Below are 13,513 nucleotides of genomic sequence, written 5' to 3' on the forward strand. Positions count from 1 at the left end.
CTTATGAGCCTTTTTATGAATCATACTGAAATTTCTGGTACTTACTTAATTAGGGAATATACTTAGCATATATGGTGACTGAATGTCTTATGAATATGATTAAATTGACATTGTGATACTCGATTAGTCGATTGTCATAGTATCATTCTCTTTCTCTTAATAGGAATGCTATGTTGTAAGGGGAAAAAAAAACCTATAGTGCAATAAAATCATCTTTGAAAGTATAGGTATTTTAATCGAAATTATTTTTGTCCGAAAATGCGAAAATCATTATTAAATTTTGTTTATGGTCTGATATCCACTTTCTACATGGGCTATTTCAATTAATTAATTTCGCATAACAGATCAACGAATTATAATGAAATGAAATTATGAACATTGGGCTTCTTCCCAAAGCCAGCCTAACAACCGGCCCATATATAGGCTTGATTTTGTAATCAGACAAATCAATTTACAGTCAACATATATTATTCAATTATTAGTTAGAGAGAATTCCTAGTAAGATGCCATTTACATAATTTTATGCGCATGCCTTCGATTATTAGTATTTAAATTGGGCATGAAACGCAGGCTGTTTTTTTATTATTTACTTGTGTTTTGTTCTACTATATCTTAATAACAAAGAAATTATGTGTAATATAGCTAAACGGTATTGAAATTCAATTTTTATATACTCGAGCGTCAAACCTTCATGATCTCTTGTCAAACCACATCGAATAGATTTATTCTGTAAGCCGTTGGCGTTCGATTTGATAGATTAGATAGAAACGAGTTTTATGAATTTGCTCGAGTTTTATGAATTTGCTCGATTAGTATTAACACATGAGGATCGTCGTTCCTATTTGACAAACTTAATCTCAGATAACCTCGAATTGACATGTCTTCCCCTATAATCAATTCAATCTCGGGTAATATCCTTTCCCTAAGACAAAATTAAGCTAATCCTGGAGTCCTCTCTCAACGAACAGACAATTTCAAAACAATTTAATTTCGAAGAACCGAACACAATAAAACATTAAACAAATGCAAATCTAACTCTTTTTTATTATTTAATTTCTCACTGCCAATTATACTATTCAAGAGAACAAATATATATTCCCTACGTTCGTTATTATTTGGCACTAATTTTCTTTTTTGTCTGTCCGCCAGAATCATATTAATGCGGAACATAAAAGACTTGACATGCTTCACCAAATTAAATACATGTCACCCAATAATTTACATGCATACCTACATTAGAATGCATATGGAGTATATAATTATTAAAAATAATAGTAATAATTTGCATTCATACCTACAATAGAATACCTAATATATTCGACTGGCATGTACATGATTTTAAGTTCATTATTACATTTTCTTGGAGACATTGACATTACATTTTTATAATTACATGGTTCAGCACACTTGGTCCTCCAAAGCATGCATGCATGCAAACTGAATTTTTTTTTTCAAAACACAAAACATATAGGGTTGAAGGTTAATTAAACAAGTGGCATGGGGAGCCCATTTTGATCAATATTTTATTTTTGAAACTGACATACTAAAGATTTTGATTCACTGTTTAGAGCATGCTCGCTGACCTTTTTTTAGTTAGTTAGGATTCCATTTAATAAAAAATAATCCGAAACTGTCTCCCATCAAAGTTTTTATATGAGAATTTTGCACTCTCCACCTCATCATAAATATGCATGTATTGATTATGTTTTGCTTTTGTGAAAATAGTAAATTAAATTACGAAGTTTGATAAAATTTTGGTTTGTCGCATCACGTTCGAAAACATAATACAGTATTAAATCATGAAGTTTAGTTTATTTGTCGATTGATACATTTGTTGCAAATTAGCAACGTTTTTGTTGATGTTCGAAACGATGTTGTTTAATAAAAATAAGTATTTCTTTTTTCATTTTAATCGAATAATGTCGTTTTGAGCATCATCAAAGATGTTTTGCACTCAGATGAATAATTTTTTTTAAAAAAATCAAATTATGATTTAGTATTTAGTTTTTAAACGTTACGAAACTGATCCAAATTTTACTAAACTTCATAATTTAAATGACCCTTATGTCTTTTATTTTTTGGACTTAGAAGTATACTTAGTTGAATTTAATGTCTCTATTCAATACTCCGTATAAATAAAATGCACTTATTCAGAATAGGTCCCAAAACCGATAAAACAACATAATCAAATCTTTTGGTGGTAATTTAGTCAGACCCAAAGGCCAAAGGTGCAACCTTTATAATTAACAACCTCGAGTATAAAAACTAGATTTTTCAAATCGAAAAGCTATTATTTTGGGTTATCAATTACTTGTATATATATATATATGTGTTTCCTTAAGGAAGTTTGTCTATTTTATAGCACTAATGTACATTTTTCTTATTATATGAATCTTGATTCTTGGGTAATAATTTATCATCTTGATTCTTGGATTGTAATTGTAGTAAGAATTTGTACTAACATTTAAGAAAGGACAAAATTAAATTAGGAAGGAGAGAAAACTGAAAAACATTTGAGAGAGAGATGGTAGAAAGTTCATATAAACATGGAAAAAATTACATATATTTAGAGCACTTTTCATAGATCCCCCAACCCCACTAACTCTGATAAATATAGTACTTATATCTCAAAAAAATTGTTCTAGGCGTGCCATATTCAAGTGGGGTGCAATATTATGATGAACCCAATACCATCTACAACCACATTCCCACATCATCCTTCCTTCATTATATCACTATTTTTTTTTGCCAACATTTCTCTTCTAGACAAAGTCAACCCCACATTTGAGATCCCATCATCCATGCAATGACATCAATTAGCATGCATGATCAATATTCATATCCCCTAACAAAAAAAAAAGAGTAAAAAAAATAAAAAGAAAAAAGAATTCCACCTAGGCCCACTAATCTTCACATGCCACGTGGACACCCCGGGCCTACTTCCGACGAGCCGCGAACGTCTGAAAGACTACGGTCCCAGCGTCCGGGAACTCGTCGGCCGCGCGGCTCCGGACCCTCAGCCCCAGGGGCTCGAGGGCCTTCGCGGCCCCCCTCCAGACCTCCCGCCCGGCCGCGCAAGTGGTCGAGACGGACAGCGCGGCCGGGCGGAAGACCTTGACCACCTTCTGCAGCGCCTCGATGAACTCCTCCCGGTCCACGTAGACCGACTCGAAGCTGGCGTAGCTGAACCCGTCCTCGGGCGTCACGTGGACCGTGGAGTAGCGGGCCCCGTCGACCCCGTTCATCGAGTAGCCGCAGGGGTCGAAGGCGTAGTCGCACACGAGCGCGTGCCGGTTCACGCCCCTCAAACCGGTCACGTCCGTCATCTCCGAACCGGCCGAGTCGCCGGTTTTCCCGTCCTTGAACCGGCGGAAGAAGTTCCTGGCCAGAACCCGGTCCAATTCGGTCATGCAAATCTCGACCGTGAAAAACCCGGAGTCGCAATAATCCCCTGCGCGCGCGTCCACCGCAGCAGCGGGGTCGCACGCGGTGAACACGTGCCATTTGTGGGCGGATTTGGATTTCAAAACCGCCGCCTTTTTGATGGAGAGATTCTCGGGGAGATTCTCCTCGAGGAAGAGAATCTCCTCCTTGAAGGAGGTGTGCGGGTGCGGCTGCGCGTGGGGGAAGATAAAGCTCCCGCGGGTGTACCTGCACCCGCACAGGGTGAGGCCCACCGTAGCAGCGTGGTCCGCCAACGGACGGATGGATTTGAGGAGCTGTGTGGTCCCACATGTCTTGATGATGATCTTTGTGGGGTACACGAACAGGCTCGACTCGGACAACACGTACGCGTCGAAGCGCGTGTTGCCCACCGCCGAGACCACGGTGCACTGCACCGCATGCAATACTTTCTCTATTTTAGAGAAGTCAATCCGCCGGAGCCCCTTTTCTCCGGCCTTCGGATCGTGGCCGGAGAATCGGAGCTCGACTCTCTTCTCGAAGCCTTCGAACCCGGAGACCGCCATTCGATCGAATAATTTTTTTCTTCGATGATCAAGAATTAGGATGTTCTGAGCTTCGAAGAAGAACTGTAAGTGTGTGTAGTGTGTGAAATTCGAAGTGTGATGGATTTGTACAGGAGAGTGAGTATGTATATAGACATATATATAGTAAGGGGGTGGGTAGAGACTAGAGAGAGGGAGGATATGATATGATCATGCGGATGAGGTAAACAAAAAAAGAATGATTGTGAGGCAAAATGAGTGCAAGATGATGGTTATTTTGGAGGGTTTGTGATATGTTTGGAAGACAATAACATGAATCTAATTTCATGCCCACGCCTACCCTATTTTATGTGTCACTACTATTTTAATTTATAGAGATAATACATTGTACTATCAATGTTAATTAGAATAGGGTGGAGAGTTAGTACAAATTGATAATTAGTACTACAATGTATTTAATTAATTAGTTATGACAGGAAGAGATATGGATTAATGAAATGGTCGGGAAAGTGCCAAAAAATATTCATGTTTAGGCATCATTTCTTGCTGCTCAAAAGGTGCACCACTACTCGGCAGAGAGCACCAATTTTATTGTTCTAACGAGTTATCATTCCAAATTTGAACTACAAATGAGAAAATCCCATGCAAATTACCTAGATAGATAGCTACTTCCTCCGTCCGCCATTAGGAGTCTCATATATGAGCGGCACAGATTTTAAGAAATGTTAAGAAAAGTAGGTGGAAAAAAGTTAGTGGAATAAATGTCCCACTTATATATATTAGTTTTGAATAAAATATGAGTGGAATGAGTTAGTTGAAGGTGAGACCCTATTACCATTTATGGTAAAAGTGAACCGGGACTCCTATTCGCGGACGGACTAAAATGAAAAACGGGACTCCTATTCGCGGACAGAGGGAGTACTTTTTATTTATTTTAATAAATACTATATTCATTTTATTTCTAAATATTCTAGCCTGTTTGAATTGTAATAATATAGTGGTAAGTGAACTAGTGAAGGAATGTAGATGATAAAATAGGGGCAAAATGATATAGTAGTGATATTTAGAGGTTAGAGAGAAAAAGGGACATAATAATAAAGATAGATGGTTCAAATGCATGATAATAATTATGAGAGTTCCTAAGCGGAGGCAGGCCTATTTCCTTGTATGGGATGCTCTCAAGTGCCCACTTCCCTCCATCACTATAAACACACACACACACAATATTTAGATCTTGCTTAAAGATTTCTCAAAATTGGGAATACTGAACTTTTTTTAGTATTTATATATAGCATCAGTTGCCATCACTTATTGGGCAATTTAAATGGTTAGACAAATATTAATGTACATTGTGTATGTGTGTATGTCGACGGATTGCAAAGAAACAACCGATGATTTTTTTTTTCTTTTGTATGTAAGTGAATCATTTGAAAAGATATTAAATTCCTTTCAATACTCAACAAGATAAGAAGTACTACTAATAGTCTAATATCTTGCTTTAGTTTTCCGACACAGAACATTCAAAAAAAAATTATTTTTCTATTATACTATATAGCTAAATATATACAGGCACTATAATTTCACAATATTTCCACTTGGACTTCAATAGTGACGTTTGGATATTTAATTTGGGCCGTGATTGCTCCATGGCTGGGTATTGGCACAGTATATAAGCTGGCTTGATTAATATAGTATATGTATTAGATCACTGCAAATTAAGAAATATTTATTGGTAATTACTACTTAGTTAACATGGCATATATTTAGTATGATTAGTACATGTTGACAGTGATGATTTGAACTCAATTCTCCAAAATTTTAAACTTTTATAAGTAATTATTATGATTAAATAAATGAACTGTCGACTTGTGAATAGTAAGTGTTTGTCTACCCAACAACTTGAATAATGTATATACTTGAACGTTGATAGCATACAATTAAAGTGTTGAGTATTTAAGCCTTTTTTCATATTCAAGAAAGATAATGAATTGAAGACCAATAAGCTAGAGTGTGTATGTATCCACCAAAAGGTTTACTTACCCCTTAGCTTTTAAGTTACTATTAGTTCTAAGTGTGGTCCTAACAATTAAAGACTTACCTTAATCATATAAGTATATAACATTTGATGCATCTCTTGATGGAATTTTTACATACATATATTATCATTTATCCATTTTATATGGATAAACATGTAAGTCGTATCATTTCCAAATAACTATTAGGACACTGGTAAGTCGTATCCTCTCCAAATAAAATACTTATTCGAGACTATACAAAGAGGTTATATTATTGCCAAATTCGAGGAATTTTTTAAAATCATTGTGCAATAGTAAGAGAAGTATAGTATTTTTTTTTTACAAAATCACTATTTTTTGCATTTGATAGGAAAAAAACTAGTCCATCGGTTCTCAAATATAGATGATAGTATATCCTACCATGAGGGAGATTAAATGTGAAGGATGGAGATGCAAGAAGCCCCAACACTTGAATTAAGAAGAACTATATTACTTGGAAAAATATGTAATATGACATCTTCAAAATGTTCAATGAATAAATTTGTGAGTTTTGGGGAAGAAGAGAAATGATATTCATTATGTATGCGTCATGCACAATCTTATGGTGGGTAACCATTGAAACCACGCGATCCACCAAACTCCACATACCTACACACACCCGCACGGATCCGTATGTGTGTGTGCCTTTTTTAGGTAATTGGTCAACTACTTTTTGAGCTTTAGAAATTAAAAGGCTACAGTTTTTGAGCCAAATCTTACTTCAAAAGTAAAACAAAATCTAAACTTTTTACATCAAAAGGTCAAATTCAAATCTTACACCACCACATATATATAAAATTATAAATAATGTACTATAATAGTAGTACTCCTCAAAGCATGCATAAAAGTTCATCTGATTTCACATTTGTATGTGTAACAATATGTTGGATGATATATCCTGATATAATATAGTATATTGTAGTGGGAACGATTTGGTTTAAATTGTAAATTAAATTATGGTTTTAGTTTATATTTAAAATATATTGTTTAACTTTAATTTCACAAAATAATGGTTTAATATTCAGGTTTGGTTCTAAATCTTACTCATCTCGTGTATATTTGAACCTCTACATGCATATATCTAGATCCAATGGGATGTGGTTAGAACTAGAATTGTTGTCATTGATCAATAATTTATCATAGGCTTATGTGTAAAATAACATTTATTATTAATTTGGTTGTTTATTATACATATGCAATTTAATGTTTCTTTTTATGACAATGAATTATTATTCATATAAAACTCAATTGTCCAAATTAATTTTTAATCAATAACTATTAGGAACTTGTCCATATGCATATAGTTCGTAAATATTGATTACTTTCTTATTATCCATCACACTCTATTGAGCATGATATGATCTACTATTATTAAACTAATTTTGTATTATTGTGTATAAGGGTGCACTATGGTGCCACCATAGATAGGATAACACCGTACCATTAATATAGTCCGTTAGATCTCATTTATGGACGCCTAGGATTAAGTTTCGTGAAAAAACATGGGTTTGCAGTCTACTGTATTAGATATTGCAGTCTACTGTATTAGATATTGCAGTCGTGGTAAACTGCAATATTGTTGTGGTAAGACTTCAATATTCTATGAACAACACTGCAATCTGACAACGTAAAATTAGAAATTTCCTATTTTACCTCTCCGTGTTTTTACACGTGGCATCATGACGAGCACACGATTTTCGGATCCAATGACCTAAAATTAAAATGGTGGTATGGTGTTACAATAAAGAGGATTGTCATCTTAATACATCCCACTGTGTATATATATAAATTCAAATACGCTAAATATTGTACATACTACACAAAACAAAGTTTTCGTTTGATGATCTATATTATATTAAAAATATAAAAATTATTGGGACATAAAAAGAATTCCAATTATACTATTACAATTTATAAGCCTAGCTAGGCTTTGTGCCCCCGACAAAGTCCCATGTAACTAGACACAATCTAGTATATGTGTCCTACCACACAATGACATAAATCTACATATACCACTAATTTTACAAACATAAAGTCCCCACCCAAAAACACATTATTAATTAATCCATAATTTCAAAAGGTTACAACTTACAAGATACAATTCACTTTAGCCGCCATACATGCTTGCATGCGCACATATATAAGAAAGAAACACCTATTTGGTCATAACATGAATCAAAATATATTTTTAATTATTGATCAATAAAATTATAAAGTCGTGTTAAATACCATAGAGAAAATTATCTTTGAATACTAGACAAATTAATGTTTTATTGTTGGCCATTATATGACTAATTAATAGTGCTACTCATGTGTTTTTATATGTGAATATATATACACACATATGTGGAAAAGGATTATATTTGGTACAAAGTACTAAGAAATTAGCTATAAAGATAATTTTGTGTGGAGTTTTGAGCACTACGAGAGTGTGAGTGCTACTGTATCATGCGCACAAAAATATTGCAATAGAGGTGCCCACAACTTTATTAATTTTCTTTTGAGTTTAATTGTTTGGCCACTAATTACTAAGTAAGTCAATATTTACTATCATTAATCTAAAAATTATTACTAGAAATGACTAAGTAGATCAATAATCAATCTCTAATCTCCGAGCCACTAATTTACCACTTTAATCACCATGCACATGCTTGCGATGCTAATGATAATGCAAATTAAATAAATAGGAGTAGTACTAATATATAAGCATATTAAATTAGGATTAATTTATTTTGGCCTTTATATATCGAACCAATTTTGACGTGTGCAATATGTCATATTAAGTGATGGAGCGACACAAGCTTAAGCTTAAAGTCATTGTTGTAAACAAATTATAAAAGAATTCTTTTAATATTTTGAATATTAAAGATATATTATAAATAATTAAAGTACTATTCAACTTGAATTGATACGTTTCCACCACCATATATATTGATATAGAGATAACTTGTCCCATTACTTAGGCGGCAGTCAATTAATTGTTGGTGATTCTTATCCACCCAATCATTGCATATACTTGTGAGTTTTGGGGAATTTTCATTGTGATGTGGGCACAGATATGTACTATCGAAATAAATGTACATTAAGCTTTGTATACACTAGACTAATTCATCAACCACACATTTTTAAGACTATTCTTTGTATTATTTTTTCTTTTACTTTAATTATTTATTAATTTTATAAAATCAATATAAAAAATGAAATGTTTCTATTAAAACGGAATAGGGGAGTATATATCTTCAACAATTTTTCCCTCTACTGGATAATTTTGCTTATTATACTATTTGTATAGGACGGATGGATGAGGTAGAATAATATATATTTAAAAAGGCTAATTTTGCTTATAATGACAGATCTTAACTTACACTTAAATTCATTGCATAAATATTGTTTGTTAATGACATGCAAATCAATAAATATCGAAGAGATCTTAAGCATACCTTTGAATTTGTAGAACATGTGACCACAAATCATTAGTGAATTACACATATTTAATTAAATCTTTGGGTACTATTAATAATTCAGTGGTACCAAAATAATTACTTAGAACTATTTAAATTGCTACAAAATTTGACAACCAATATACTCGTATTATTATTAGAGATTGCAGTGCTCATCACTATTCCTCGAGCCCTTCAAAAATACTACGCGAACGAAAAATCCTTACACGCCCCATCATTCTCTCGTGCCTTTTTTTTCACTTTCTTTAATTTTATTTTATTAGTATTTGATAGAATTAGAAGTGATTTTGAGCAAGAATCTATGTTGATTGCTCCACGCAAACCATCATTTCTTTCCCAACTTGGCTTTGTTGGATGTCAACATTAATCTCAATTATAAAGCCAATGCTTCAATACTCTTTGAGTTTTTTTTTATAATCAATTTAGCACTAGGAATATTGCTATTGGTCTCTAAAGTAGTGCTTTTTGATGCCATCAAGTAAAAACTCACATGTAATTTCGGCAGCAAAAAATTAATTGATTTTAGTAGTATGTATGGAACAAAAATCGATTTCCTTTATCAACATATTGTAATACAGTTTGTAATACAGTTGTCAGTGCGGAGCTATGATGACTTTAAGGTCATAGGTTCAAACCTTTCCACTGATAAACTTTCGCTCAAACCTAAAAAAATCGATTTCCTTTTAGTATGATAGGAGAAATGGCAAAATGTTATTGAAGTCCCCAAATCATAGCTGACATAAACATGCTGTCATTATTCCTGGTAATCTTTGGGGTGCAAAACAAAAAAAAACATTGACCTCATAATTAAAATCATCACTTCCCAAATATGAGAGCTAGAAATTATAAATGTATGGAATACTCATGAATTTGTAAGATGAAGAATCCCAAGTTCCAAGAGATACATAAATGGCATTGGCTAATAGCACATTTGAGTAGAGAGAGAGGAGAGATATGTAAGCATGGAGATCATCATGTTCCCTCTTTTTATTGCCTTAACCTTTTCAACTCCTCTTTCTTTATCTATTCACCCCAACCACATCATTTTTTCTACTATACTATCATATTTTATAATGTATTATGTGGGGCTTAATTACACCTCTTCTTTAGCATAGCAATGTGGCATATGTTCAAGAGTTATTTGATGGTGGCCTCATATGAGATGGTCCAAGGTTACCAATTTGAATTATTTAATATTTTCTAGTTTAAATTTGTCACACAAGTTTTCATCTATAGGCTCTTTTATGTAACTGTATATGGTCTGCACTCTGCACTCAAATCAAATGCATCACTACCTGTCTAGACACGTCATTGTAGTTGTAAATTAAATGAAATATGAAAATAGATGAAATATAAATACATAAATCACAATCACATTTCCAAAAATAATTTTGTCAAAATACTATATGGAGTAACATTTATGTATAAATTGATTAGAAAAATGCTATCCTATATAGTCCGAAAAGGTTAACCAGACATGCGTGAAGATATTTGTGTAAAATAGAATATGATTCAATAAGCTTATCTATGGGACAAAATTATGATCATAGTTTTTAGAGGTTTAAACAAAAAATTTTGCATGCATGTATCACAAAATGGGATCAATCATTAAATTGTACTAATGTGCTTTAAATTATATGTTGGATGATGCACATATATGTACATTAACTGGTACAAGTCTTCCAATCTTCTACGCAAAAACCTCAGTATCTTAACCTTATGTAATAAAAAAAAAAAATTAAAAAAAACCTTAAAGTAAAAACAAATTGTATATATGAAGTTGAGGTATTACAAGCCCATTATCCCTTTCATGGGCTTGTAAATCTTCTTACGCTTTGGTGAAAGCCCAATCTTAGCTAAGCCCATTTGGTGAAAGCCCAACCACAGCTAAGCCCATTAGTTCCTTTTTAGGACATTGTTTACATGAGTAGATTTTAATCTACACTTTGCTTTGTCAGAATTGAAAAAGATATCCTACAAAATTTAAGTTGGGTATATATTTGAAAAGTATAAACTTAGTAAGCATATACAGTATCATCAATGATAATCTATAATAAGATATTTGTATTAGGTTAGTTATAAATTGAAGAACAAATATACACACAACAATTTTTTATTTAATAAAATTATGAGTCGTAAGTTATTGGAGCGCTTGATTTTTTTGGTTTACTTTTTAAACGTCTAAATATTAAGATTTAATTTGCAATCAACCCTTCTATTAAAGAGGAATCACTGATGATGGTCAGTTGTCACAACTAGATTCTTGGGTCTAATACTACCATGTTCTAAAGCAAACAAGCTACACCATACCCAAAAATTCTAATTGTCAAGTCATAAGCAAACAAGCTACACTAGCAAACCGAAAACACAAAAACGAAAACATAAAGGCATGTTCGGTGTGAAAGATTATATCTTTTAATTAAATATGTAATATTTGGTTTATACGGTTAAATCTTACAATTTAATCCTATTTGGGTAATCATATGATAATTAGTTATAGTCACCTCCTTCAAATAAAATAATCTCACAAATTAATCCTAAATAGATCATCATATGCAATGAGTCATGACAATAGACCGTCATCAAAATAGAATACTTTTTAGTTAGGCAAAGGATGATTCTTCCAAACAAGTTCTTTCTACTTTGATAGTAACATATGGTAAATCTTTCAACTCAATTTCAACCAGTCTTGATAAATCAAACCTAATGTCCGAATTTTCTTCCTCTGCCACAGATCCTCACATCACTTTCTCTCTCCTCCCTGTCTTGATACCACAAAATATTTCTCTCCAAACCTCCATTTTTTTCCATCCTCCAATGGTTTCATGAAACTCTTTCCTCCCAAATAAAAAAATAAACTAAAAATAGAAAAGAGTTAAAAGAAACAGTTGCAACTTGTAACTAACTAAATCAGAGACAGGATGGCCCTGTCTCTTCTCCCCCTCCTCGGCCTCCTGTCCACCATCCTCCTCCGCTCCGCCGCCACCGTAGCCGCCGTCCCTTCGTTCCGGGAGGCCCCCGCCTTCCGCAACGGCGCCGCATGCAGCTCCCACGTCGTGCACGTCGTGATGCCCCTCGACACGAACTACATTCGCGGCACCATGGCCGCGGTGCTGTCGGTCCTCCAGCACTCGACGTGCCCGGAGAACGTGTCATTCCACTTCCTCTCCGTCCACCTCGACGTCGAAATCTCCTCCCTCATCAACTCCACTTTCCCTTTCCTTACATTCGAGATGTACCGCTTCGACCCCGGTAAGGTGAGTGGAAAGATATCGAAATCCGTTCGCCACGCGCTCGACCAGCCCCTGAACTACGCCAGGATCTACATGGCAGACATCCTGCCTGCTAGCGTCAAGCAAGTGATATACCTGGACTCTGACATCATCGTCGTGGACGACATCTCGAAGCTGTGGGGGGTGGATTTGGAGGGGAAGGTGCTGGCGGCGCCGGAGTACTGCCACGCCAACTTCACGAGCTACTTCACGGAGGCGTTCTGGTCGGATGGGACGCTGGCTGGGGTGTTCGAAGGGAGGAGGGCGTGTTACTTCAACACGGGGGTGATGGTGGTGGACGTGGAGCAGTGGCGGAGGGGAGGGTACAGGAGGAAGGTGGAGGAATGGATGGAGGTGCAGAAGCACAAGAGGATATACCACTTGGGCTCTCTGCCACCGATCCTGCTCGTGTTTGCGGGGAATATAAAGGGAGTGGAGCATAGGTGGAACCAACATGGGTTAGGGGGTGACAACTTGGAAGGCAGGTGCAGGCGGCTTCACCCTGGCCCAATCAGCTTGCTGCATTGGAGCGGCAAGGGGAAGCCGTGGCTGAGGTTGGACTCGCAGAGACCCTGCTCGGTCGACTACTTGTGGGCCCCATACGACCTCTACAGGTCGTCTCGGGTTGCCTTGGAGGAATGATGTGATCATGTGAAACCTATATGCACGCATCTCTGTTTCAAAGCAAGTGTTAGTGTATATGTATAGAGGTTGGATGGAATGCATTAACGCAGCCTCATACTATTATTTATGTAGTATATATAATCATGCAATTGAGA

The 13,513-nt window shown here is 35.1% G+C and overlaps 2 protein-coding genes across 2 annotated transcripts; one reads left to right on the forward strand and one right to left on the reverse strand.

Annotated features, from left to right (window-relative positions):
- Nucleotides 1-2,518: 2,518 nt before the first annotated feature.
- On the reverse strand, nucleotides 2,519-4,269 carry LOC125220067 (S-adenosylmethionine decarboxylase proenzyme 4-like). Its single transcript, XM_048122189.1, has one exon. It carries the CDS (start codon nucleotides 3,966-3,968, stop codon nucleotides 2,937-2,939), a length of 1,032 nt encoding a protein of 343 aa, XP_047978146.1. The 5' UTR covers nucleotides 3,969-4,269; the 3' UTR covers nucleotides 2,519-2,936.
- Nucleotides 4,270-12,178: 7,909 nt separating this feature from the next.
- Nucleotides 12,179-13,513, forward strand: LOC125222739 (probable galacturonosyltransferase-like 4). Its single transcript, XM_048125515.1, has one exon. It carries the CDS (start codon nucleotides 12,384-12,386, stop codon nucleotides 13,374-13,376), a length of 993 nt encoding a protein of 330 aa, XP_047981472.1. The 5' UTR covers nucleotides 12,179-12,383; the 3' UTR covers nucleotides 13,377-13,513.

Source organism: Salvia hispanica, chromosome 4 (genome assembly GCF_023119035.1).
Source record: "Salvia hispanica cultivar TCC Black 2014 chromosome 4, UniMelb_Shisp_WGS_1.0, whole genome shotgun sequence".
Lineage (NCBI taxonomy): Eukaryota > Viridiplantae > Streptophyta > Magnoliopsida > Lamiales > Lamiaceae > Salvia > Salvia hispanica.

Bases quoted from the DNA above. Each gene is read 5' to 3' on its own strand.
- LOC125220067 (XM_048122189.1), bottom strand. From the start codon at position 3,968: ATGGCGGTCTCCGGGTTCGAAGGCTTCGAGAAGAGAGTCGAGCTCCGA.
- LOC125222739 (XM_048125515.1), top strand. From the start codon at position 12,384: ATGGCCCTGTCTCTTCTCCCCCTCCTCGGCCTCCTGTCCACCATCCTC.